Source organism: Purpureocillium takamizusanense, chromosome 7, assembly GCF_022605165.1.
Source record: "Purpureocillium takamizusanense chromosome 7, complete sequence".
Lineage (NCBI taxonomy): Eukaryota > Fungi > Ascomycota > Sordariomycetes > Hypocreales > Ophiocordycipitaceae > Purpureocillium > Purpureocillium takamizusanense.
Window position 1 is genome coordinate 1732347 of NC_063074.1, and position 24788 is coordinate 1757134.

At 58.6% G+C, this 24788-nt stretch overlaps 6 protein-coding genes across 7 annotated transcripts; 4 read left to right on the forward strand and 2 right to left on the reverse strand.

The window, feature by feature from the left end:
- The first annotated feature begins 779 nt into the window (after nt 1-779).
- On the forward strand, nt 780-4936 carry GPH1 (Glycogen phosphorylase). The gene is made up of 7 exons (XM_047989371.1): nt 780-1163; nt 1242-1506; nt 1604-1924; nt 1992-2257; nt 2315-3741; nt 3805-3877; nt 3962-4936. Exons 2-7 carry the CDS (start codon nt 1344-1346, stop codon nt 4367-4369), a joined length of 2658 nt encoding a protein of 885 aa, XP_047845371.1. The 5' UTR covers nt 780-1163; nt 1242-1343; the 3' UTR covers nt 4370-4936.
- A 4971-nt stretch (nt 4937-9907) lies between these two features.
- Nucleotides 9908-11551, forward strand: HOG1 (Mitogen-activated protein kinase; the record flags this gene model as incomplete). Its single annotated transcript, XM_047989372.1, has 9 exons — nt 9908-9963; nt 10100-10147; nt 10213-10342; nt 10415-10458; nt 10517-10616; nt 10684-11040; nt 11092-11170; nt 11226-11409; nt 11473-11551. The coding sequence occupies 9 exons, from the start codon at nt 9908-9910 to the stop codon at nt 11549-11551; spliced, it is 1077 nt and encodes a 358-aa protein (XP_047845372.1).
- Nucleotides 11552-11945: 394 nt separating this feature from the next.
- Nucleotides 11946-17416, reverse strand: JDV02_007839 (uncharacterized protein). 2 transcript variants are annotated; one of them, XM_047989373.1, is made up of 5 exons: nt 17049-17416; nt 14357-16956; nt 13143-14302; nt 12500-13092; nt 11946-12400 (listed from the first exon to the last, which is right to left on the reverse strand). In XM_047989373.1, the coding sequence occupies exons 1-5, from the start codon at nt 17141-17143 to the stop codon at nt 12295-12297; spliced, it is 4554 nt and encodes a 1517-aa protein (XP_047845373.1). In that variant the 5' UTR covers nt 17144-17416; the 3' UTR covers nt 11946-12294. The 2 variants fall into 2 exon arrangements, with proteins under 2 accessions (XP_047845373.1, XP_047845374.1); XM_047989374.1 differs by having other exon boundaries at nt 11946-13092.
- Nucleotides 17417-18927: 1511 nt separating this feature from the next.
- On the forward strand, nt 18928-20887 carry JDV02_007840 (uncharacterized protein). The gene is made up of 4 exons (XM_047989375.1): nt 18928-19221; nt 19277-19370; nt 19424-19611; nt 19663-20887. The coding sequence occupies exons 1-4, from the start codon at nt 19125-19127 to the stop codon at nt 20679-20681; spliced, it is 1398 nt and encodes a 465-aa protein (XP_047845375.1). The 5' UTR covers nt 18928-19124; the 3' UTR covers nt 20682-20887.
- A 318-nt stretch (nt 20888-21205) lies between these two features.
- JDV02_007841 (Glycerate 3-kinase) lies at nt 21206-22686 on the forward strand. The gene is made up of 2 exons (XM_047989376.1): nt 21206-21697; nt 21889-22686. The coding sequence occupies exons 1-2, from the start codon at nt 21313-21315 to the stop codon at nt 22569-22571; spliced, it is 1068 nt and encodes a 355-aa protein (XP_047845376.1). The 5' UTR covers nt 21206-21312; the 3' UTR covers nt 22572-22686.
- JDV02_007842 (uncharacterized protein) lies at nt 22335-24538 on the reverse strand. The gene has a single exon (XM_047989377.1). It carries the CDS (start codon nt 24208-24210, stop codon nt 22762-22764), a length of 1449 nt encoding a protein of 482 aa, XP_047845377.1. The 5' UTR covers nt 24211-24538; the 3' UTR covers nt 22335-22761.
- Nucleotides 24539-24788: the final 250 nt, after the last annotated feature.

A 24788-nucleotide genomic window follows, 5' to 3' on the forward strand; every position in this document is an offset into this window, starting at 1 on the left:
GATGAGCGTGGAGGTGGTGGTGCATGTTGCATGCCGCTGCATGCAGCGACGCCCGCCAGCCGGTGGCGAGGCTGGAGTCGCAGCTGGAGGAGAGGCGGCGATGACGCTATTTTGGTTGGTTGCTCTTCCCCACCCGCCCGCAATCGAAGCTTGTTGCTGCTGGTGTTGCTGCTGCAGCTGCTGGCTGATTGTTGGTCGTGCATTCATCATGGCGGGGAGGATGGGGGAGGGGGGAGGGGGAGGGAGGGGCAAGTATCCAAGCTCGTGCAGCACGCACCTCACTGTGCCGAGCCTGCGGGATGTATCTATCATGCGGCCAATTCGGCTTCAGAGACGGAATTGCGCAGAGGGCCCGCCGTTGGCGAATGCACCTACTAATGTACCTCAGGTTATTTACTTACCCCAAAGCACTATAACCTGCTGTGCTGTGCGATCCCGCAGCTCTCCACCGATGGCTGCTGCGGTAGGTTCAATGCGCGCGCAGTCCAGCCCAACTCACCGGCTGGCTGGCCTGCAGCTCGGCTCGGCGGGTGGCGCCCAGGATAGAGGCCACTGGCCAAGGTACTAATAAACCTACTGTACCACGAAGGAGGTAAGGTACTATTCTTGTGTGGCATCTACCCAGCATGCTACCTTGGTGGCCAAGGCACGCGGGAACTGGGCCTGCAAAGCCTCCTTCAATTGAGAGGGGGGATGGGGAGGGGGCTTTGACCTGACATCCACTGGCATGATGGCGGGAGCTTGGGCGAGCTTGGGTCAGAGCTACTGCGCAGGTAGGAGGAGGAGGCGAGGGGCTGGGAGAAGTCACGCATGATGTGATGTGATGCTCCCCTCCTCCCATGTTCCTCGAGTTGCTCCTCGCCCCGGACAGTACTCGAGGTTAGTATTGCAGGTGTATAAGGTATCTCCTTCCCCCTCCTTCCTGACCTCTTTACCCCTCCCCCATCCCCATACCACACTGCCACGCCGCACGTGAAACCTCTTGTTTTCATCTCTTTGAAAGGGTCTACCTTTCTTGTGCCATCGTGGCCTACATTGAACTCTGTTCCCCTCGCCTGCGCCTGTTCCTCCCTCGCGAGCTGCTTCCGGCCCTCCCGAGCTCTGCGTCTTGACTGACACTCAAACCAACCCCGCTAAAGGCCCCCACCACAGTTGCTTTAGCTGTAAGATCACGCCTCTTCAGAGCAGCCGAGAGCCTCTCGTACGATCAGCTTGCCGACGGAGCCTATCTCTCTTTACAGGGCCTCCCACGAGGCAGATTCGCATTGAAAAAGGGCCCGACGTCCTGACCACGCGGTGCAGGCGCTGAGATTTCGTTCCGTGGAACCCACAGAGCAGCAGCCATGGCGACAGAACAGTCACGATTGCCCACTCGGGAGCGTCGCCCCTCAACCGGAGCTCCGATTGTGGATATCCAGGGCGCCGTGGGTCCTGCCGGCATATCGCGGCCCAAGCACAAGAGAACCTCCACCGGCCTGGGACCTGGGGAGATCAAGATCGTTGAAGGTGGGCAAATTCATGGGCGGCATTCAGCCCGTGACGGGTTTCGGGGCCTACCCCTTTTCTTCTTCTTGCTCTTTTTGCTGATGCGGTTCCTGTCTAGCATCCATACCCGAACCCCAGCGCGAGGCCTGGAAGCGAAACCAGCCAGAGGACTTCAAGGACAAGGATGGGTTCGAGAGGGCCGTCGTTCGCCATGTCGAGACCACCCTCGCCAGGAGCATGTTCAACTGCGACGAGTCGGCGGCGTACTCAGCCACCAGCCTCGCCATTCGCGACCGCCTCATCACCGGATGGAACAAGACGCAGCAGCGCCAGACGTACAGAGACGCCAAGCGCGTCTACTACCTGAGCTTGGAGTTCCTGATGGGACGCGCTCTGGACAATGCCATCCTCAATGTTGGGCTTAAGGATGTAACCAAAGGTATGGGCCACTCCCCTACCGATCAGACCCCATCGGGGACATGGCATTTGCTAATGCACCGCCCAAGCTGGTCTTGCGGACCTTGGCTTCAGAATGGAGGACATCATCAGCCAGGAGCACGACGCTGCTCTTGGCAATGGTGGCCTGGGCCGTCTGGCGGCATGCTTCCTGGACAGCCTTGCCTCACTTAACTACCCGGCTTGGGGGTATGGCCTTCGATACAGATACGGAATCTTCAAGCAGGAGATTATCGACGGCTACCAGGTCGAGGTGCCGGACTACTGGCTGGATTTCAATCCCTGGGAGTTTCCCCGCCATGACGTGACTGTGGATGTAAGCGCCGGTTCTACTTACAGCTGACGGGTTGAACTGGGCTGATTGACCCTTTAGATCCAATTTTTTGGCCATGTCAACAAAACTATTAATGATCAAGGAAAGACGGTGTCTGTATGGGAGGGCGGTGAGACTGTTGTGGCCGTCGCCTACGATGTCCCGATCCCCGGATACGATACTCCGACCACCAACAACCTCCGCCTATGGTCCAGCAAGGCATCGGGGGGCGAGTTCGACTTCCAAAAGTTCAACAATGGCGACTACGAGAGCTCCGTGGCGGATCAGCAGCGTGCCGAGACAATCAGCGCCGTGCTGTATCCCAACGACAACCTGGAGCGCGGCAAGGAGCTTCGACTGAAGCAGCAGTACTTCTGGGTCGCCGCCTCGCTCCATGACATCGTCCGCCGCTTCAAAAAGTCCAAGCGCCCCTGGAGCGAGTTCACCGACCAGGTCGCCATTCAACTGAATGATACGCACCCGACGCTGGCCATCGTCGAGCTCCAGCGCATCCTCATCGACGTCGAAGGGCTCGAATGGGACGTTGCGTGGGATCTTGTCACCAACACGTTTGGCTACACTAACCACACAGTGCTCCCCGAGGCGCTGGAGAAGTGGCCCGTCGGCCTCGTCCAGCACCTTCTCCCGAGGCACCTCCAGATCATCTACGACATCAACCTCTACTTCTTGCAAAAGGTCGAAAAGGCGTTCCCCAAGGACAGGGACATGCTTCGGCGGGTGTCCATCATCGAGGAGTCGCAGCCCAAGATGGTGAGGATGGCGTACCTGGCCATTGTCGGATCGCACAAGGTCAATGGCGTCGCCGAGCTCCATTCGGACCTGATCAAGACGACCATCTTCAAGGACTTTGTGCAGATCTACGGGCCCGACAAGTTTACCAATGTGACCAACGGCATCACCCCGAGACGCTGGCTGCACCAGGCCAACCCACGCCTGGCGGAGCTCATCGCGTCCAAGTGCGGCGGCAACTCGTTCCTGAAGGACCTGACGCAGCTCAACAGGCTGGAAGCGCACGCCAAAGACCCCAACTTTCGACGGGAATGGGCCGAGATCAAGTATGCCAACAAGGTGCGCCTCTCGCGGTACATCAAGGAGGCGAATGGCGTAACGGTCAATCCAGCGGCCTTGTTCGACGTCCAGGTCAAGAGAATCCACGAGTACAAGAGACAGCAGCTCAACATCTTTGGCGTGATCCACCGGTACCTGGCCCTCAAGGCCATGAAGCCCGAGGACAGGAAGAAGCAGCTGCCCCGTGTATCAATCTTTGGCGGCAAGGCCGCGCCCGGCTACTGGATGGCCAAACAGATCATCCATCTCATCAACGCGGTCGGCGCTGTTGTGAACAAGGACGAGGATATCGGCGATCTTCTCAAGGTCATCTTCCTGGAGGACTACAACGTCAGCAAGGCTGAGATGATCTGCCCCGCCTCGGATATCAGCGAGCACATCTCGACGGCCGGCACAGAGTAAGTCTACCATTGGGCACCACCACACCCGCGAGGGGATGGGCCCGGCTGACCAGCGGATAGGGCTTCGGGAACTAGCAACATGAAGTTTGTTCTCAACGGAGGGTTGATCATTGGAACCTGCGACGGCGCCAACGTAAGTCCCAGGGGGCGGCGATGCTGGCCCGGGTGGACCGTGGCAACGGTAATGGCAAACTGCTGACACTGAGCGCGCACGCAGATTGAAATCACCCGGGAGGTTGGCGAGAATAACATATTCTTGTTTGGCAACCTTGCAGAAGACGTAGAGGACCTTCGCCACGCACACAATTACGGCTCCCACTCGATCGACAGCGACCTGGACAAGGTGTTTGGTGAGATCGAGAAAGGGACCTTTGGAGCGCCCGACGACTTTGGGGCCCTGATCGCGGCCGTGAGGCATCACGGAGACTACTACCTGGTGTCGGACGACTTCCACAGCTACATTCAGACGCACGCACTCGTGGACGAGGCGTACCGAAACCAGGACGAGTGGGTGTCCAAGTGCATCACGGCGGTGGCACGCATGGGTTTCTTCACCAGCGACCGATGCATCGACGAGTACGCAGAAAGCATCTGGAACGTCGAGCCTCTTGTCGTTCGGGAGTAGTAGCGCTTGACGATTACGATGGGTGTGCCCCGGTTGCGAGGAAGGAAGGGAAGCCGGGTAGAAGGAAGAGACTGTTTGACGAATACATGATTGTCTGACTTATATTTGAGTCAGTCGTGCGAGGAGGGTGGAAGTTTGCTTTAACATGGAGGATACATGGATGGCAACGGATTGTCGTTTAAACCTCATACTACAACAGATACATGTCGAAAGCCGCTGCGTGATGTGGCGGACATGGCTAACAGAACACGTACAAAGCGTCTTTTGTGGCAGTAGTGTTGGCGGTGCTAAGTCAGTGCGGCGGTTTGGACGATGTTGCCAGCGCACAGACGGACAGACAGACGGGCAGGCAGTCGGGCGGTCGAACGGACGGACGGCGTTGACCTGTTAGGCACTGGTACATACGTGCATGCCGCAGTGGCTGTGCAGCAGGAACCAGGTCAAGCGTTTAGCCCCGGCCTGGGGCGGAGGAGAAGCTCCTCCTCGAGCGCCCTGGACCAGGCCAGGCCAGGCGGGGATCGGGGTTTTTGCGTCGATTGCCTGCGGCCGGGGCGATGCGCGAGGGGGAAAGAGGGGGAGGGGCACGCACACGCACACGCACACGCAGGCGGGCGGGCGGGCGGGCGGGCGACTGAAGGGGCGCGCTGGGCAGCGGTGCCGGGAAACCTGGGGAGGAGCCTCCATATTACAGTGGCAGTAGCAATAATAATAAGTGCTGTACCTTGACTGAGGTACTAACTAACCTCATAACGTCCCGTCAGGTGGTGTGCGCATGTGCCGTGCCGTGCCGTGCCTTGCCGTGTGGTGCGGTGCGGTGCGGTGTGCGCCTGGCTAACTATGTTGGCGGGATGGCGGGATGGCGGGATGGGCGGGGGTCTCGTCAGTGAGGCGAGCAAGCGAGCAAGTGAGCAAGCAGGCGAGCAAGCAGGCAGGCAAGCAGGCAGGCAAGCAAAGCACCTGCAGAGAGCAAGCAAACACGTATAGTATACCCATGTACGCAATTGAACCGATGGGAGCGATTGCGAGGCGGCACTGCTTGCCACGTGCCACGAGCCGTAGTATTCGGGATGCCTTACGAAGTGGTGCACATGGGACTTGGTCCACACGTACCCAACGTACTTTGTCCTAATAACTCTGCGTATCGCTGCGGCGGGCCATCTGTTGCTGGCATGTGCGTGCGTAGCCGTACTAATTCACAAGGAGAGCACCTAATAGTACTGGCAAGTCAGGGACCGTGCTGCTGCTCGTCTCCGAACATTCACTGGTGATGACGGTGGCAGTGGTCATGATGAGCCGGAAGACTTCCTCTCATTCCATGCCATGCTGCTGCTATGCCATGCCCTGCGATTGCATGTTGCTTTCGTTGGGCGCATTCGCGGGCGGTCACCAACGGCCCTCGGTACCTGTGACGTCAGGGCTCTCCTCGAGGGGGAGGGAGGGGAGAGAAATTCCTACCGATTTGCCCCTCGCTTTGCTGTATTTGTTCGCGACAGGTGGGCTGGGTTACTGACTGGATGGTACCTATGGCTGGTCTGACAAGCAAGGCAGGCGGGACAGGGTCGGAATGAGCAGCAGCCGGGGGTGAAAGAGAGAGGGATGGGGGGCGAGGGGGGGAGGAAAAGGGGACCCGGCGAATGGGAATGAATCCCATGCACGAGGGATCAATATTTGGCACAGACATGGATGGGCATGGGGTTTTGCCGTCGCGGGTTTCCTTGATTTGTGATTTTGGAGAATGGGGGAATGGGAAGGGCTGGTTGGCTGCCCGTGACTATTGTTGTCGCTGCGCATCGAGATCTTGGCTTGTGGGATGGCATGGAGGGGTACTAAGGTTATACTGTATAAGGTACTGTAGGTGCATACACGCCTAGTCGTGAGAGACGCACCTACTAATTGCATCGTCGCATCTAGACGGCAAAGCGGGAGTGAGCAGGTAGGCAGGTAGGTAACTAGGTGGGCAAGCCAAGTGATAAGTCCTCCGACTTTCATCCCATCCATCTTCATTGCTGGGCAAAGGACGGTGGCAAGGCGGATAGCATGTTCGGATGGATGGGCCTGATCTGGTGGTGGTGGTGGTGGTGGAGGGGCGGGATGGTGCGCTGTCTGCTGCTGCCCCCTGGGGATGTCGGCCCTGGCGGCTGGTGCCCTGTGGCTGGTGCCCCCCTCCCCTACCTACCTTACCCCTCCCCCCCTCCGCTGTGCTGGGCCGAGGCGCTCTAGTAGGGCTGGCTGTCCGCTGGACGGGCTGGTTCCATCATCGTCATCAGGGCAGGGCAGTACCTACTAAGGCATCGTACCTGTGTAGGTACCTGGGGGAGGTGTATGAGGCGGCGGCACTTCAGTCACCACCGCAGCCGCCGGGGCGTATTGATGAGCTCAGTTCGGGAGCCCTCCCGTCGCCAGGGCAGTCTTCAAGGTAGTTACTAACCTACCTGTAGGTAGACGCGCGGGCAGGGCTGGATAGGGAGCAGACCGGCCTGACCCTGCAACATATCTTAGGCGGGCAGAGAACGAGCCGCCCGCAGGCAACAAGAGCTGGAGTTGGAACCAGACAAAAGACACGGGGCACAGGGCGTCCCTGTTGTGCCGGTGGGTTGCAGACCTCGACCGCGTCGATGGGTTGGCAGATCTCGATGCGCAGAGACTGGCACCGACATATTCCCACACCGATCCATGCGACGAAGCGCCTGCGTCCGTCCCCCCTTTTGGGTTGAGAGAGGACGAGGGCTCTTTCTTTCTCTCATTTCTTCTCCTTCTCCCCCCTCCCCCCCTCTCTCTTCCCCGTCTCTCGTGGTCTTTTTTTTTTTTTTTGTAAAGCTCCCTCTTCCTCCTCGTTGCTCCTCGCAAAGAAACGGACAGCGCGACCCTGTGACTGAGCAGGTGCACGAGCTTGCCGACGTGCAAAGGCCCCGCCCGACTGCGAATCTCGATCGTGCCCCTTGCCAATAACACGGCATACCTAACTATTTGCTTGCTCTCCAACGGCGCACACCCGCCGCCGGTCAACGCCCCCCTGTCCCGGGCCAGTTCGGACAACCGCGCCTCAGTTCGCCGTACCGGAGCGATCAGAGAGAGAGAGAGAGAGAGAGAGAGAGAGAGAGAGAAAACCCCCCGTTCTCTCCGCGCGGAACAAGTAAACGGCAGCAGCGCAAACCTTTGTTCCCCTCCGTGTCTTTTACCCAAGGACACCGGCGAAACCCCCCCCAGTGGTGGGCTTTTTACGACCACCAAACGAACGTTCGTTCCCCCGCCCCAGCTTTTGCCGAACGAGCAAAGTCTAGAACCGCGGCGGCCAGGCGACGAACGGGCACCGAAATGCTAATGATTGCTAGCGCCTCGGCTAGGCCAGAAAAAAACGAACGACAGGCGGCGAACGCTACGTGCCTACAGGTACTATCGGCAGACTCGAAGCGCGCGCGCCCCCCATCGAGCCCCGAGCTCCCGATCCGCCCAGCTCTGCGGCTGCGGTTGATAAAACACCAACGGTCCGCTGTGCATTCGCGCCCGGCGCACACGTTTGAACCGTGATACGGGAACAAACGCGCTCTGCGATTCCTTCATCCCCCTCATCTCGGTCGATAATTGTACCGAGGACACGAAAGACGTGTAAGTTGGGTCCGTTCGCCTTGCTGTGTGTCGTTTATCCGATGCCAAGTCCCCTCACGGCCGTCTCTCTTCCCCCCTCTCCTCGTCCTTTTACTTCCTCTCGCTCTCTTCATCCTCCTTCGTCTGGGTCGCCGCCCCGCACGGGGTTTGCCCGCGCTCGAGGCGATGATCGCATTCCCGCCTCGTCGCCACAGTTGGCTTTCCTGCCTCCGGAGGTGTGTCAGGCAAACGGAGTCGTGCCCTCCTACCTACGTCATGCGTCAAGCATCGGGAGACGAGAGGCGAGCCGCGCCCCCGCGCGATTCGTCGACGCTTGCAACTGCAAGTGCAGGACTGCAGGGGTCGCGGGCGCATGGTCGTCCAGGGTGCCTACAGTATACATTGGACACGCCGCCACCACTGGGTACGCTCGCCATTCACCAAACGAGAAGGCCGGCGGCGAGAGCGGCGCGATAGCGGCGACATCGGGAACGCGGCAAGCTCCGGCATCGTCCCCCACGGCTAAAAAGGCATCCCATTCCATGATGGGCGCTGCCGTGCGACTGCGTGGCCTGTCCATCCCTCCCGAACGCCGAGTTGGGCTTCTACGGATGCAGCCTTGACCGGTATGGCCTACATGATGCGCAACTTGGGAATTCTCGGCCTGTGGAAATGATATGATGGTGGTGGGCGGGCGACTTCCATGAGGTGGCCATCATGAAATGAAATGCCAGTGGACGGAGGCGCCTCGGCTCACCGTGCGGGCGGGCGCTTCTGCCTCGCCGGAGGTTTCTCTCCAGGGGCTACTGCCACTACCACGCACTACTAGCCACCACGCCCCCTTGGCGGCTGAGCGGCCGGGACGGGAGCTGAGGGGCGGGCAGCAACCTAACCGGAAAGCTCGTGCAAGCGCACCAGACCCTGAGGAAGGGGCCTGTCACAGGTGTCCAATTCAGGGCGCCTCCATTGGATATCACGCTCTGGGGCGCTGGAACCTGGCGCTGGAACCCTGAGCACCAGCACCAGCAGCGCGCTCGAGGAAGATGCATTGATTTGCGTCCATCCATCAAAATGGAAGTTCGCCATGGGATCTCATCCCCCCCCTTGATCCGTGCGGCTTGCCTAGCCTGCATGGATCCTGCTCCCCCGTCCCTCCATCCTCGTCAGCGGCTCCTCTTGAAAGCGATGCTGGCTGCTGCTCAATGACGACACCCCGACCCTGCACGAGGCGCAGACTTCCGTTGCCAGACACGATGTGTTGCTGACTTCTCGCTGTTTCCGCGACAGCTCCAGTTTTCGTCGTCGCGCTGCCTGCAACCTCGCTGGTTTCACCGCATCTTCAACTGCATCGACTTTTGCCGCCGCTGCCCATCTCGCGTGCGCGGCATCCCCATCCGTCCGTCCATCGTCAAACGCTTGCGTTGCCTCCCGCCCTCCAACTCCGCGATACGGACGCTTCAACGGCCGAGCCCACCACGCACGCGCGCAGCCCGCTGCAGAAAGAAGGAAGACGAAAAGAAAGGAAAAGCCAATCAAATCCTACCTAATACGTCAAAAAAGGCCGTTGAGCCCAACCCGACAACCAAACCTCGACGCCAAGCACAACGCCACAGGTGACGACAGCGCCGACGGAGGCGACAGGCGCTGTTTGCTGCCCATTGCACGCCACAGACTCAAAAAGTCACCGCCGCCTCACCCCGCAGACGACGTGACCCCACCACCACCCACCCATCACCGCCACTACTGGTAGTACCAAGTACCACCACCACCACCACCACCACCAACCCGACCATCCTTACCCACCGACCGACACTACCATCGCCGACCCTTCTTCCGCCGCCGCGTCCACGCTCTTCCATTCCCACAAACCCTCGCTCCCGCAGCCCATCCATCGCCCGCCTCAGGGATCACCGACAATCGAGCATCGAGCATCGACGCCTGCGCACCGCAATCATGGCCGAATTCGTGCGCGCCCAGATCTTTGGCACCACATTTGAGATCACGTCGAGGTACGCACGAACTCCGCCGCTCCGGCCCCCCGCCATCCTACCGCCCCGGATGCGCAACCACCCTTCAGCGCCGTTCCGCTCCTTGGCCGTCCACCGATTCGCTCGCCTTTTTCCCTATTGCTGACCTTGCTCCCAGGTACTCGGATCTCCAGCCCGTTGGCATGGGCGCCTTTGGACTCGTTTGGTATGCCCTGGTTCCTCCCCGCCTACGCCGCCTCCGCTGTAACTGACAATGCCTCCCTCTCGCAGCTCCGCCCGCGACCAGCTCACGAACCAAAATGTTGCCGTCAAGAAGATCATGAAGCCCTTCAGCACTCCGGTCCTTGCCAAGCGAACATATCGGGAGCTCAAATTGCTGAAGCACCTCAGGCATGAAAACGTGCGTTTCGCGGTCCCAGGCTCCCCACGCCACGTTATTTGCTCGCTTTGGGCAGCGCTGACCTCCATGCAGGTCATCTCACTCAGCGACATCTTCATCTCTCCCCTCGAAGACATGTATGTTGCAGACCCAATTCGCCATCTCTCTTCGTGTGCACTTTCTGACCAGTTGCAGCTACTTCGTCACAGAGCTTCTCGGCACCGATCTGCACCGGTTACTCACCTCGCGACCTCTGGAGAAGCAGTTTATTCAGTACTTTCTCTATCAGATCATGGTATGTCACGCATCCCAAAGCCACACACGTAAGGATGCGCTTTGTGCTGACAATCCCTGTTCCGCAGCGGGGTCTGAAATACGTGCACTCGGCCGGTGTCGTTCACCGTGACCTCAAGCCGAGCAACATCCTTGTCAACGAAAACTGCGACCTCAAGATTTGCGACTTCGGCCTTGCGCGCATCCAAGACCCCCAGATGACGGGCTACGTCTCCACCCGATACTACAGAGCACCCGAAATCATGCTCACCTGGCAAAAGTACGACGTCGAGGTCGATATCTGGAGTGCCGGCTGCATCTTCGCCGAAATGCTTGAGAGCAAGCCCCTCTTCCCCGGCAAGGACCACGTCAACCAGTTCTCAATCATCACCGAGCTGCTCGGCACGCCCCCCGATGATGTTATCAACACTATTGCTAGCGAAAATGTGAGTTGCATGAAGCGGAAGAGTAAGAGAGCGCGTCTGACCACGGCGCAGACTTTGAGATTCGTCAAGTCCCTCCCGAAGCGGGAGCGACAGCCCCTCAAGGACAAGTTCAAGAATGCCGATGAATCTGGTACGACGACTGGGTCCCGAGAATGCCGTCTGTGATTGCTGACATCTCGTTGCAGCCATCGATTTGCTGGAGAAAATGCTGGTTTTCGACCCCAAAAAGCGGATAACAGCCACCGAGGCCCTGGCACACGATTACCTCGCTCCTTACCATGACCCGACCGACGAGCCCGTTGCCGACGAGAAGTTTGACTGGAGCTTTAACGATGCTGACCTACCCGTCGACACGTGGAAGATCATGATGTGAGTCATGCAACATCTTTACCCAAATCATGTCGTCCATGGTTCTAACCCTCTTTTCGTCAGGTACTCGGAGATTCTCGACTACCATAACGTCGATTCCAACCCGCAGGCCCTGGACGGCCAACAGTTTAATGGGCAATGACTGTAGGACACAGGTAGCCGTAGTTGGGAAGGGAAGGGAAGTGCATTGGATAGAAGCTAGACGAGGAGGTAGCGGAAAGTCTGGAGCGGATCTCGATTCAGCGCGCAACGTCGCACGATACCAATCCCCGGACCCCCGTCGCATCGCAGGAGAACACAGAGCCCGCCCGCAAGTCTCCGCGGACGGGGGCCAAATGCATGGCATGCACCAGCCCCACGCATCAAAGGTTGTCATTGATACAGAGTTTTTATGGCGTTGAGGTGGGAGGATGGCGGCCGGTACGTATTGGAGGGGGCGGGCGGGCGGGCAGGCGGCGTGTGCCTTTGTTTGACGAAACAGTGGGTGAAAGGAAACCGGGAGGTTTTGAAACGAACTTTGAATTCCATCAATTCTTTTCTCTCTTGTTCAATTGGCGTCCTCTATCGTGGTTTCATCGCTGTCCCTCTATCATGACTTTACGATGAGACGGGCCTCTTTTCCTCTTCCCGATTTTTGGCTTTTTTACCCTTTTCCCCTCCTCATTTTGTCCTAGCAGAGTGGCTGCCGTGAGGGACGCGCAGATACGCAGCGCAGTGAGGAAGGAGAGAAAGAACGGGAAAAACAAGGCACGATGAGTACCTTACATGACTAGCAACGATATGGGATCGAGTTTACTGGGCATGCATGAACTCCTCTTCCCTTCCCTCCTCCCGTATTTCGAGGGCGCGCATGCGTCCGTCGTGTTGCCGCAGTCCCAACAGCGTCTATGTCTGTTCCAGGAGCTTGTGCAGCTCCTCCTCTTCGCCGCTGTGGCACACCATGTCGTAAAACTGGCCTTTGGCCTCGTAGAGCTCATTGGGCGAGCCAAACCTGGCAAAGTGGCCGATGTCAGTTTGTCCCGGCCAGGAAACGGCCGAGGGCGAAAGGGAAAGAACCAAAAAGGAGACAAAAAAATGGAGGTGTACTCACTCCAAGACTCTACCGGCGCTCATAACCACCACACAGTCGTAGTCTATAATGGTGCGCAAGCGATGCGCAATCGTGACCAGGGTGCGGCCGTCGTTGAACTCCTCGAGCTCGTTGCGCAGGACCTGCTGGATCCCGCGGTCGGTCTCGTAGTCCATGCTCGCGGTCGCCTCGTCGAGGAGCATCAGTTTGCTCTTCCGGATCAGGGCACGGCACAGCGACAGGACTTGCCGCTGGCCGTGCGAGAAGTTCTCGCCGCGGGCGTCCACCTCCGTTGACAGCGTAATGGCTTGGGCGCGGCGGTTCTCGGGCGTCGAGTCGTGATCGTCTTCTGCGCCGGTGTCCACTTCAGTCGTGTCACCGGAGAACGACGCAATTCCTTTGCAATGTTCCAATGCCGCCTCAAGTTTCTCTCGAGGGACCAGGCCGGTGGGATCGAGGTTGGACTCAACAGTCCCACTAAACAGCACAGCTTCTTGAGGAATGATGGTCAGGCTCGCTCGGAGTCTGTGGCGTGGGACCTTTGTGATGTCGACACCATCGAACAAGATTTCGCCACTGACAATGTCAGTGAATCGAAGGAGGGAGAGAACCAACTGTAAAATTGTTAGATATAGGCTCAGCAAGGTCGACGTCGCCAACTCACAGTACTCTTGCCCGACCCTGTTCGTCCGACGACTGCCACGCGCTGCCCAGCTTTGAACTTGAGATTGACATCGGACAGGATGTCTGGACCTTCAGGATCATATCTGATGGTAACGTTGCGGAACTCGATCTCCCCAGATCGCGGCCAATTCTTGGGAATCATGTGTGCGTCATCGTCCGCATAGTCGCCCGCGCCCGCGTCTGGGTATGGCTTGTCGTCCTTATCCTCGGCCTCCAGCTTCACATACTCCTTGACCCTATGGAAGCTTTGCATCTCAACTTCGAGCTCGTTCATGGCCCGCACAAGAACGAGAATGGTTTGGCTCAGGTCGTTGGCGTTGGTCAAGGAGAAGCCAACAAGCCCGGCGCCGACGAGCCCGACTTTAGACACGGCTATGATGCCCGCAAAAAGAGCCACGAGAGCAGTGACAAAGTCGATCCTGACGGAGACCCAACGATTGCAGTTGTAGTTTGTTTCCGAGGCAGCGGACCAAACTCTTAATTTGTTCGCCAGCTCGACGCCAAAGTCATGAGCCTTGCCGTCTCTGGCTCTGATGACTGAGAGCCCGGCCAGGGTATCGGCAAATTGGGAGAAGACCGGAGACTGGGCCGAAGATGTGAGCCGCTTTATCACAACGGCCGTCCGCGTGTACATCTCCCCAACTATGACGCCGACAAAACAGGTAAAAATGCCGGGGAGCATGAATACCGGCATGATGGCGCTGACCGCACCGATGCGAAAGAAGAGCATCATGAAGGCATCCAGCGTTGCGCGCAACATGCCATTAATCGATCCATCAATGGACGCCATGTCCCCAGAGAAGCGGTTGGTGATGCGGCCGATTGGCGTTGCTTTGAACCAAGACAGAGACACGCGCATGATGCCGCGGATGAAGTCGTTGTGAAGCTTTCTAGCGGCACGCCAGGTCCCCCACTCGAACAAGACGACGATCAGGCCATATGAGATGAGTTCGCCAAAGGTGAAGAGGGCAAAAATGCCCATGTAAAAGGCAATGTCGACGTGTGCTTTGTTTTTGTAAGCTTCGACCCAGATTGACAACCAAAAGCTGGCGCCAAAATAAAACACGTTGGAGAGGAAGAGGCCGACGAGGCAGGATATGGCGAACAACGGGTTTCCGTAGTAACCCATGTATTGGAACACTGGTTTATCATTAGTCGGCGGCTCCTATTAGGAAAGGGCTTATAATTACTCACTACCAAGGCGTCCAACATTGCTTGACGCCTTCATCTCTTCATCAACGACGTTTTTGACCGAGGAATCCGGAGCAACCTTGTTCGGGTCGTTGAAGGAGTCGCCGTTCGGCTGCAGTTCTGGTTCAGGAGGCGTTTCCGTTTCAGTCTCTTCATCGTCGACATCGCCGCCAAGCACCTCGGCGATCTTGATCGGCTGGCGTACGACACCAATGTTAGGTTCTGCACTTTGTACCTGACCCTTTTCGAGCAAAATTGCCATGTCTGCCTGAGATGATATCCAAGGGACTTGAGTGACCAACACTACGGTGCGGCCATGAAGAAGATCACTACAGAAGCAACGCTTCCACACCCCTGCTGACGTCTTCGCGTCGAGAGCTGAGAAGACATCATCTAAGAGCAGCAGAGGTGCCTTCGAATATAGGGCTCTAGCCAGGGCAACCCGTGCTTTCTGACCGCCCGAAAGAGATGTCCCGTTCTCTCCCACGACCGTCTGGTCACGCTGTGGTAGCTCCTTGAGATCCTCTGGGAGACAGCATGCTGCCACGACTCTGTCATATCGAGCCTTCTCCATGGGACTGCCGAATAGGATGTTATCCTGGATGGTTTCGTTCTGGAGCCACGCAGATTGGGACGCGAATGCAATGTCGGCAGGAGCCGTCACATTGCCGCCTTCGAGATAGGTTTCGCCGAGTATTGCGAGCAGCAGAGTCGTCTTTCCACTGCCACTCTGGCCGGAAATGACGTTCAGGCCGCCCTCCACGAAGTCGAGACTAATGTCCTCCAGACGGAAAGCTGCCTTCTTGTTTCGACGGAAATAACCGCCGCAAATGCGTAGCGGGCCGACCGGGTATTTGACGAGCGGCACGGTGCTCTCGAAATATTTGTCCAACCGTCCAAAGGCAACAAGGGCGCCCGCAAATGATCGTGAAAAGACGCTGGCCATCATAATGTTTCTGCGAATGTTCTTGACGAGATAGATGGTAGTAAACGCGGTGGACGCCTCCAAGGGCTTCTTGTCGACAATGATATGTATGCCAAACATGACCAGCAGGGCGAGGTACGGGAAGACCTGAGTCACCTCATTGATTATGGCTTGAAGGACTGCGAGATTCCACAGACTCTTTTGTTCGACAGCACGGGCGGCGATGATCTTGTCAGTGATGGGCGCCTCCCATGCAAAGTATTTGATAGCGCGGATCGAAGCGAGATACTCTGTGACGAGGGATATGCGCGAGTCCTGGGCCTTACGCACCCGCTTTTGCGTGGTGTACATGAGCTTGCCAAGCCAAACGGAAATGGGAGTTGCCAGGACCAGAATCAAGGTTCCGACAATGGAGGCCCAGCCAAGCATGTTGTACAAGCCGATGAGAGAAACAATCGTTCCTGCAGGAACTCCTACCAAAACAATCATGATATCTCGAGATTTGAAAATTGCATCGACGTCGGCAGCCATCAGATTTGCCAAACGACCGGCAGAGGTAGACTTTTGCGCCTTTTCGCTGGATTCGTCGTGCTTGGACTTGTCACTGTTGACTTCGAACGGATCGTCTTCAAGCTCCATGGATTCCAAAGCCTTGTGATAGAGCTCCTGGGTCATGGCAGACTTGATCCGAACTATCAGCCTGGTCGAGGTGAAGATGTACTGCTGAAACAGGATCGAGCGAGACACGGGGCCCGTGAACATGAGGAGCAGCCAAACCCATGGGCGGTATATAGCGTCGTTGGGCGAGCTGAGGTATTCAAGCAACTTGTACATGCCAAAGGGGGCAACGTTCTCGACCGTGTAGCCACTGCCAATCCATAGCGACATGAGGAGCAGCTCCGTGCGCATGAAGCGGAGAGTAGTCCAAAAGGTCGTCTTGGATATAGAGCGGGCACCCTGGACCCTGCGCAAGAGATACAAAGGCTCGTCGTACCACGCGAGCTTCGGAATGCCAGCCATGTCGAGCTTTCCCATGGTTCCTTTCCAGATGATGTGTGTCAGCCACTGGTACGTGCAGTAGTAATTGATCCAGCTGCATGTCTCCTCGGGAGCCGGTTCTTTGGGGACCTCGAAACCGGGGATATCGTATCCAATCTGCGGCGGCACCCATTCGCGAGGGGTGACCATGGCGATGATCAACGCAGCGGCCAGGGCGGCGGTGGCGCCAACGAGCGCGGGGCTTTTGGAGCAGCCCGAGCCCATCTGAATACATGGCAGAAACTGAGCGGCGAAAAGCAACATCAAAGTGGCGGCCATAACAGCGTTGACCTGGTGTAGAGCCGTATGGCGCCATCGCAGGTGGTTGATGAGGCGAGTCAAGCCGAGAAGGAAGCAGTACGTTAGAAGTGCCGGGTTGAGCCAATGCACACGGCCTTGGATGCACGCGGCGATAAGGAACCCAAGTGATGTCGCCCTCAGCACCTGGGACAAGAGTTCATACCGCCATCGTATTGCTGAAGCCTTTGGCTTGAAGTCGGGGGTGCCACGGCGGTGTCGAAGCAGGCCGAATACAAGCCACAATGCTGAAATGGAAAAGATGACCACCTGAGGGGTGCCCGACTGGGCAAACTCAGACACTTTCTGGATCCATGGTACCTGAGCGACAGCCTTGCCGAGCCTGTGCGACGGGTTAGAATCTCCTGGAACGGCACTTGACGACCATTACCTGGCAGCTGGTGCCTCTCAACGGGCTATGGCGGGAATACACACGTGCTTAGCAGTGTCTGAGGAGGCTCGTCTGGCTGAACCCTGGTTCCAAAAGGCGAAAACTCGTACGAGCCGAAGCGATGGATCACGATGTCCATTGCGGCTCAATTGAACGAGCCCCGTTCTTGTGAACAGAAGGTGAAAAGAAAGTCTAAGTTGGCTGACCACGACGAAATCGTCCCGTCCCGCATTGAGTCCGAAGTTCGAACCAACGCGGTGTGGTCACACGGACCAGGAACGGATTCGAACGCCCGCAGGCGCCCGATCGCAGAGGGTCTTGGAGCTTCCGTCCTACGGTCCTGCATCAGGTCTGGGGCTAACTAGCGGGGACGGTGTGAGTTCGCGGCGTTGGGCGATGTGGAGGGCCGGGGAGACAGGCCCACCATCCGGGTCGAACGGCAAGGCGGCGGCAAGGCGGCATGGCGGGAGGCGCATCCACGTCGAGGAATCGGTGTGGCCCGTGTGGGAACAAGCCATGCAACACCTTGTAAGAGTGCAGGCAGTTGAGCCGCGTACGCCGTTGTTTGTACTGTAGTACTGGTGAACTTTGGGCTCTCGTGTTGTGGCCCGTGATGTATCTAGCCTCCATCGTGACACAGGGGCCGGCATGCAGGACCGAACTGTCCGATGCCGGACCACTTCGATTCCTCCAAGTTCGCCTTGGCGCTGGTGTCGTGGACGGAATTCGGAGCACTGGTCAAAATCCTGTGTCAGCCAGGACCGCACTCACAAGCCAGAAGGAAACCGGCAGCCGACAGCATCGATGAACTAGGAGAGGCTGACGACCGATGAGCACGGGAACGGGGCAGGCCTGTACTTCGCAAGAATCAATGGCAGCGGCAGCAATGCCTCAGTAGGCCCACTATCAGCAGCCTTGCCGAGCCAAGATCAGAGGGGAAAAGCGTCGTTGTGCAGCGTTGTGATGTTTGGAGGTGGGGGGGTGAAGGGGGGCCATCTCAGCGCAGAACCCCGAATGAGGCAGGTCATCATGCCCCAGTGAGCAAGGCGGAGCTCAGCCGAGACACGGCCGTCTGAAGCAGCCAACAGCTGTTCGGGGGTATATCCAAGGATGACTGCGTCGTCCACGGCCGGTGCATGGACAACCATGACGGGGATGCAAGAGCCCCGCCCGAAATACGGAGGGGCCCTTCGCGGAAACCGCGAGTATATACTTCGTAGTCAACCGTTTCGCCCAATGCCTCGTCGTTTAGGTTATTGCCCGCCCGCGCTCCTTCATCGGCCGAGAATGGCTTTGGCAGTGGATGAAGATCTGCGGGTTCCGCTTCGTTGGGTCGGGACGCGCCGAATGGGCAAGTCGTGAAGGAAGGCGCGAGCATCATTGTAGATGCTCGGATTGGGATATTTCGCCTGACCTCGATCGATGAGGTCGAGGGTGTTGCATGACAACGACTCTGAAGTTCGAACAAATCGTGGGTCGTGATGTGGAGGACCAGCAAACCGCACATTGCCAGCTTAACGACATACCCTGGACCACACATTGCGAGTCTTGGCAGGCGCAACCGAGCCACCTACCTCCCTATTCTCTATGCCTACGTACGTGACGTGTTTCTGCACCGCCATGAGAGGGGAAAGGCAGATTGGCAGTTTTCCATCGCCAGGGTTTGACCAGTCAAGCTGCGAGTACCGCCACTCACTCTGTCGTACGAGGCTGCGGGGTTGTGGAAGCCCATCTGCCTCACCATTACGGGCCACACATCTGCTTCGTGTGATTATCAGCCAGAGAGGATATCTCTCGAAGCGATGGACGCCCCTACAAGGCAGCAAGTCGCCGCGACAACTCTGTCAACACTGCACTGCCACGCCTGAATATTTGGTGCGACTCGAGTTGCTTGCCACGCAAGTGAGAAGGCGGTGTTTGCGACGGGCGCTTAACAGAGCCGCGACCCATTGGCTGCCTCCACCTGCAGGTCAACAGGGCCTCGTTCCCCGAGACCGCCACCGAAATGGTATAACATTGGCTGGCTTGCCATCGTCATTCTTGCATTGTGCACTACGGGCTTCCTGTCGCTACCGGCTTGATCATCTGGCTTGGCCAAGTCGCGGCGTCTCGTCCGCCGCATGTCCACCTCGCATCCGCCTCTAAGCACCATGACGAAGTTGTCTGCGCCGTGCAAGAACCACTGCCCGCAGTTGGAGGCAAGGACGTGGTACTGGGGTCCGTAGGAACTCCCATGGCGACCCGAACCGCTAAGCTGCTGACCATCTCCAAGCGCAGTCAAAGGCAGAGCAATACGAGACGCAAAAGTCATGCATTGCCGACTTCACTTTTAGTCCGCGCACTGATGCGAGAGGTGTCTCTCTCATGTAAGAAGACCATGATCAAACACAGAGGGCGCCCCTGCTGACAGACGCTGGAGTTTTGTCAATGCCGTAGGGGGCCTTGGGCCGAACGACAAAGCTCTCCGAAATTGCGATGTTTGCCGGTCAGCCCTGACTTCCGAATTCGACATGCCCCCGATATGGTGGGAAGACCATTACGTGCAGGCCAGCAGCTACTTTGGATTTCGAGAAGTTCCAGAGTCTGCGGCGAAGCAGAAGGGAACAGGTGAGATTGCCGCCTAGGTTAGGGAAAAGTTCTCTGCTCAACCGACTGTAGTATCATGGTGTCGCTTCAAGGTCAAGCACACAACTAGCGTGCCCGAGAAAGCCAAGGTGGACTATCATTGGGCAAAGCTGAATGTGTTTTCGCGCTGGTACAGTTCGCTGAACCATACCGTCATTCTCATCTTCGATCCAGAAAAGATGCGGTACAGAGATGACGGCCTGCGCGTCGAGTTTGAGCGAAGCCTTATGGACATTGTCAGAGAGGACGATCTGGCCGACCCCTTCTGGATCTACCCACCCCTCATCGACTTCGTCGTCAGAGCTCAAGACAAGGCTGTGTGGCAGATACGTGATCTGGTCAGGAGCATTGAGAAGAGTCGGGACGATCACGCGCAGGAAGCCTCGATCCTCGGGAGCGTCAGCTTTCTCAACATGTACGACTATCAGAGGCATGCGGTGCACGTCTGCGAGACACTCGAAGTCGCCATCTCTACGACGGAATGGATCGAAAAGCACCACGACGGCTTTCTCAATGGCCTCAAGCGTGGTAGCAAGTCGATGGCGTCGAGGAACATCACCAATGGCCTACTCGACAAGCAAAATTTCCTGACGGGTCTGCTGCACCGTTCCGATTCGAACAAGGCGCGGCTGAATAGCGAAATTGGACTCGCCTTCAACACAGTGTCCGTCGAGATTGCCAACGCGACCAAGCGAGATAGCTCTGCCATGCGGACCATTGCATTTGTGTCGCTGCTGTTCCTGCCGGCAACCTTTACGTCGGCCATTTTCAGCACAACATTCTTCAAATTCGACGACAACTCGAGCGCGTGGCAAGTCTCGGACATGTTCTGGCTGTACTGGGTCGTCGCTATTCCATTGACAGCTGCGGCGGTCCTGGTCTGGTACGGCAAGTCGCTGCCGCACAAGTTGGACAGTTTGCGGCGTCATGCTACCAGCATCGCCGGTCGCCGGTCGCACGGCCGAGGCGAACGGAGCATGGAGGAAGGTTCCCGTGAGAACACTAGGTCGGTCCGCTCTTGGACGGAGAAGGGTGACTCGGGTATTTGTTAGGTGGTTGCGCGGGGCTGTTCTGGATACCTGGGCGAGATGGGATCTCGAGGCGAGCGTAGCCCCTTTGAGGACATGAGCAGCAAGCGATGATCTTACAAATTATCGTGAAATTTGGACTGGTAGTGTAAGGGCACAAGTTGCCAAAGACCTGAACGATAGACCAGTTCTTCCCATTAACTCGTGTTAGAATTGAACGGTGGTAGGACACTGGAAACCATTCCGGGCCTTGGAAACGACTGCGCACATGCGTTTCGTAGAAGATAACCCGCAATGCACTGGGGGGCCCGCCCAGGAATCTCAGCGCCGAAAATCCGTTCAAATTCATCTGAGAGCATGTAAAATCAAGTACGAAGAGCGTACCAAGTCAGTCAGTCGAATTCAATCTTGTCCGTGTAAGTGCCGTGCCCCGCCGGACGGACGGCAAAACGCCCGACCCCACACCACCTCCCCCCGGGCTTCCCCGCCTCCGACGGCCGGCCTTGATCCCGCCTCCGGGCCGACGACATGCGCACCACGACGGACACGACCACCCAAAACACGTATCCTCGCGCGCTCACTGTTTGCCCCCCCTTCTTTCCCCCTCGGTCTGTTGAAACTTTCAGCAGCGACTCTCGTTTCGCTCCCACCCCCCATGGCGCCGACGTTTGAAGACGACAAGGCGCCGATATGCATCCCGTTTATCCTCGAGCGGCTGCGGGCGCACCGCGAGCAGCAGCAGCAGCACCACCACGACCATAACCACCATCATCAGGCTTCTTCCTCTGCGGCCGCGGCAGAAAGGGCAGCCGGTGACCATGTCTCGGCCCCGGCGCCACCGCCGCTCCTCATCGGCCTCAACGGCATGCAGGGCGTCGGCAAGACGACGCTCGTCGCCGCGCTGGCGGGCGCGCTCGAGGCGCGGGGCGTGCGCACGCTCGTGTGCAGCGTCGACGACTTTTACCTCACGCACGCGGACCAGAGGGCGCTGGCGGCGGCGCATCCCGACAACGCGCTGGTGCAGCACCGCGGTGAGCCCGGTAAGGCATCCCTTCTTTCCTTACCTTGAAGCCAGGCAGTCAGCCGGTGCCTGTTTTCGCTCCCCCCCCCCGAACTCCTTGGCTGGATGGAGAGAGGTGTCTGTCTTGTCTTCTTCCCCCATCTTTGTTTTGGACTTGAGTATTGCAGCGCGTGGAGCTGACTCGTGTGTCTGTGTGTGCCCCCGCGCAAGGCACGCACGACGTGGCGCTCATACGGGACGTCGTCTCGGCCCTCGCAAGGGGCATACCGACACGCATCCCGCACTACGACAAGGCGGCCTTTAACGGGCAGGGCGACCGCCGGCCGGCAAGCACCTGGACGCCGGTGAACAACAACAGCGAGTCTCCCCACAACGACAACGACGACGGTGACGTCCATGATCAGCGGCAGGGCCCCGTGCAGGTCGTCATCCTCGAGGGCTGGTGCGTCGGCTTCCGCGCGCTGCCCCCCGCCGCCGTCGAAGCCCGCTGGCGCGCCGCCGCCGCCGCGACCCCGAGTCCAAGCCGGAGTGGCGGCAGCACGCTGCGGAACCACGCCCTCGAGCACCTGCTCTTCGTCAACGAGCGGCTGCGGGCGTACGACGACGCGCTGACGGACCGGCTCGACGCCTTCGTGCACGTCGACTCCGAGGACGTCGGGTACGTGTACGCGTGGCGGCTCGAGCAGGAGGAGGCGCTGCGGCGGGACAGGGGCGGCGATCCCGCGGCGGGCATGACGCCCGAGCAGGTGGTGCGCTTCGTCGACGGCTACTTTCCTGGGTACGAGCTGTACACGGACGGCGTGAGGGATGGAGTCCTGCCTGGCCGGCCGGGCTGCCAGCTGCGGATGGTCGTCGGGCGGGATCGAAAGGTGAAGCAGGTGATTCGCATATAGACCGCACGACCGGCGGCCTAGAGAGCTCTTGTTCATTACATGTAGGACGTACCAACTCAAGTACCATCTATGGCTCCCAAACGCCACGCTTGGTGCGCGCACCATACAACGAAATTGAGCAAAGGAAATGCCACAGAGGGCAGCGACGCCCATGTTCCCTCCCTACAACAACCCCGGCCAGGCCAGGCCATTATGAAATCTTGTCCTGCACCACGCGCAGCCCATCTTGGCGCATCTTGGCCAGCTGCCTGTCAATCGTTTCTGAGCGGAGCCGCACGGCCTCCTCGCGCACCGCGGCCTCGTTTTCAAAGTCGCGGATGAGGCGTCGCTTGTCTCGCCGCGCCTGCTTCAGCCTCTGCATGATATCGGTGAACTGGTCCACGAACCAGTCGCCAGCTACCTCCCAGTCATCCATGGACATGGAAGCAAACATCTGGCTCTGTTCCCGATCGCCCAGATGACGATATTGGGCCAGTTTCGAGGGGAGCTTGGCGGCTAGCTCCCGCCCATTGAGTCCGTTCGGTCTCGTGTCACCGCCGTCAAAGGGCTCATCCTGCAGGTCCTTGAATGTCATGGAACTGAGCATGTTGTCGTCGTACTCGGCGCTCGGCCGGCGTCGCTTGCGGTCTCTGGACTGATGTTCCTGAGCCACCACCCTGGGTTGCATCGATGGTGCGCTTGGCAGTCGTTTAGGTTCTTGCGCGCGCTGTCGTTCCGGTACAGATTGTGGATCCCCACAGCCGTCCTCAAGGTCATGATTATCATCCCAGGGGCGGTCGTATGGCCGTAATCGCCGGCTGTCTCTGATGCGATGTTCTGGCCAAGCTGCACCGTCCTCGGATGGCGCCGGGCTGTGCGGCTCGTCGGCCTCCTCGATGATTCTTGAGGGCTGAGTAGGGGCCGGTGGCTTCCTGACTCGGACCTGACGGACTGTGGCGGGGGCTTGAGGCATGACAGGATGGTGCTGACGGAGGGTGTACCTGGTATGAGGTCTTTTATGATTTAAGGCGTCCTCGCCGTCATCACGGAAGCCGTCCATCATCTGCGGAGGAAGTCGGCGCCTGTTGCCATCAATGACTGACACCCTGCCCTCGTCATTGATGAGAAAAGAAGAGGTGCGTAGTGCGAAGGGATTCCGCGCAAGGTCGTCCACTGGCATATCGACAGCTACTTCGTTGCGACGCTTGGCTGTCGGCGTGACCTCTTCCTCCATGTGCTCAGGCTCGTTGTGGGGGGTGGACAGGCCCGAGTTCATGAAATTATCACCGAGCTGGGAGCCTGAGAAGAGGTCGCCGTGATTGCTGTCGGAGTCTCTGGGCACCGGAGGGAGAGAGAGGGGTGGCTGCGCGCTGCGTCGTGGGGACTGAATCTTCCCCTGACTGGCGACGGGCTCCGCCTTTGGGTCGTGCAGCACTGGAGCCACAACGTTCCGAGGATGCTTCGGGACAGGCATCTTGATGGCGTCGGCAAGCTGCTGCCGGCTTTGTACGGCGGACGGACGCCCATGGGGCGTTCCAGGACGCTTCTCGTCAGGGTCATCGGTGTTGGCAGGCGCAGGCGCTCCGGCCGCCGCCGCCCCGCTGTCAGAGCCGCCGCGCACAAAGGCGGCCAGCCTGCTGCCCTTTTCTTTGTATCCCATGCTGACCTCGGCAGCGACAGAAATTGCTGGAGAGGAAGCTGCCGAGCGGAAATGAAGACGGCGCGGACGGGCTCACGCAATGTCGGGACGTGGCTCCGAGGCTGGCCACTTCATATCTGTTGGCAGAGGCACGCACGGCTACTGAAGGCCGCGAGGAAGGAGACCGGTCAGACGGGCCGGCAGGGACTGTGACAGGCTCGGTCTCGGTCTCGGGGTGAGGCTTGAAAGTATAAATTGGCGGCGCGCGTGTCGGTGGTAGGAAGGGGCGATAATTGATTGCGCAGGAAATGAATAAACCTGTCTTGAGCTGCCCGCCGTCGCGGGTTCGGGGAACCTGGAAGGTGCCGACGCGTGTCTGGGGAGCATCAGGTGGGAGCTTTGGCAGCCTCTGGCGCGCGATCAGGTGACGTCGAGCCCTCTACGCGCGCCGGTGCCGTATTGCACGGAGGAGGGGCACCCTTTGTCCAGCGGGCCAGTATGATTACCTAGGTATGCGCCAACGTTCATCAGGGCACCACGAGTTGCAATTCCGCAACGGCAGTGAGCTACAGGGGGCCTGGCCTCTGGCAACCTCTACT

Coding starts and splice junctions, on each gene's coding strand:
- GPH1 (XM_047989371.1), top strand. CDS start 1,344: ATGGCGACAGAACAGTCACGATTGCCCACTCGGGAGCGTCGCCCCTCA. Junction 2,258..2,314: donor GCCATGACGTGACTGTGGAT/GTAAGCGCCGGT, acceptor TTGACCCTTTAG/ATCCAATTTTTTGGCCATGT. Junction 3,742..3,804: donor ATCTCGACGGCCGGCACAGA/GTAAGTCTACCA, acceptor ACCAGCGGATAG/GGCTTCGGGAACTAGCAACA.
- JDV02_007839 (XM_047989373.1), bottom strand. CDS start 17,143: ATGGACATCGTGATCCATCGCTTCGGCTCGTACGAGTTTTCGCCTTTT. Junction 14,303..14,356: donor CAATGTTGGACGCCTTGGTA/GTGAGTAATTAT, acceptor ATGATAAACCAG/TGTTCCAATACATGGGTTAC. Junction 13,093..13,142: donor CAGGGTCGGGCAAGAGTACT/GTGAGTTGGCGA, acceptor ACAATTTTACAG/TTGGTTCTCTCCCTCCTTCG.
- JDV02_007840 (XM_047989375.1), top strand. CDS start 19,125: ATGTCCACCTCGCATCCGCCTCTAAGCACCATGACGAAGTTGTCTGCG. Junction 19,222..19,276: donor GGCAAGGACGTGGTACTGGG/GTCCGTAGGAAC, acceptor ACCATCTCCAAG/CGCAGTCAAAGGCAGAGCAA. Junction 19,371..19,423: donor GCGAGAGGTGTCTCTCTCAT/GTAAGAAGACCA, acceptor CAGACGCTGGAG/TTTTGTCAATGCCGTAGGGG.
- JDV02_007842 (XM_047989377.1), bottom strand. CDS start 24,210: ATGGGATACAAAGAAAAGGGCAGCAGGCTGGCCGCCTTTGTGCGCGGC.
- JDV02_007841 (XM_047989376.1), top strand. CDS start 21,313: ATGGCGCCGACGTTTGAAGACGACAAGGCGCCGATATGCATCCCGTTT. Junction 21,698..21,888: donor GCAGCACCGCGGTGAGCCCG/GTAAGGCATCCC, acceptor CCCCCGCGCAAG/GCACGCACGACGTGGCGCTC.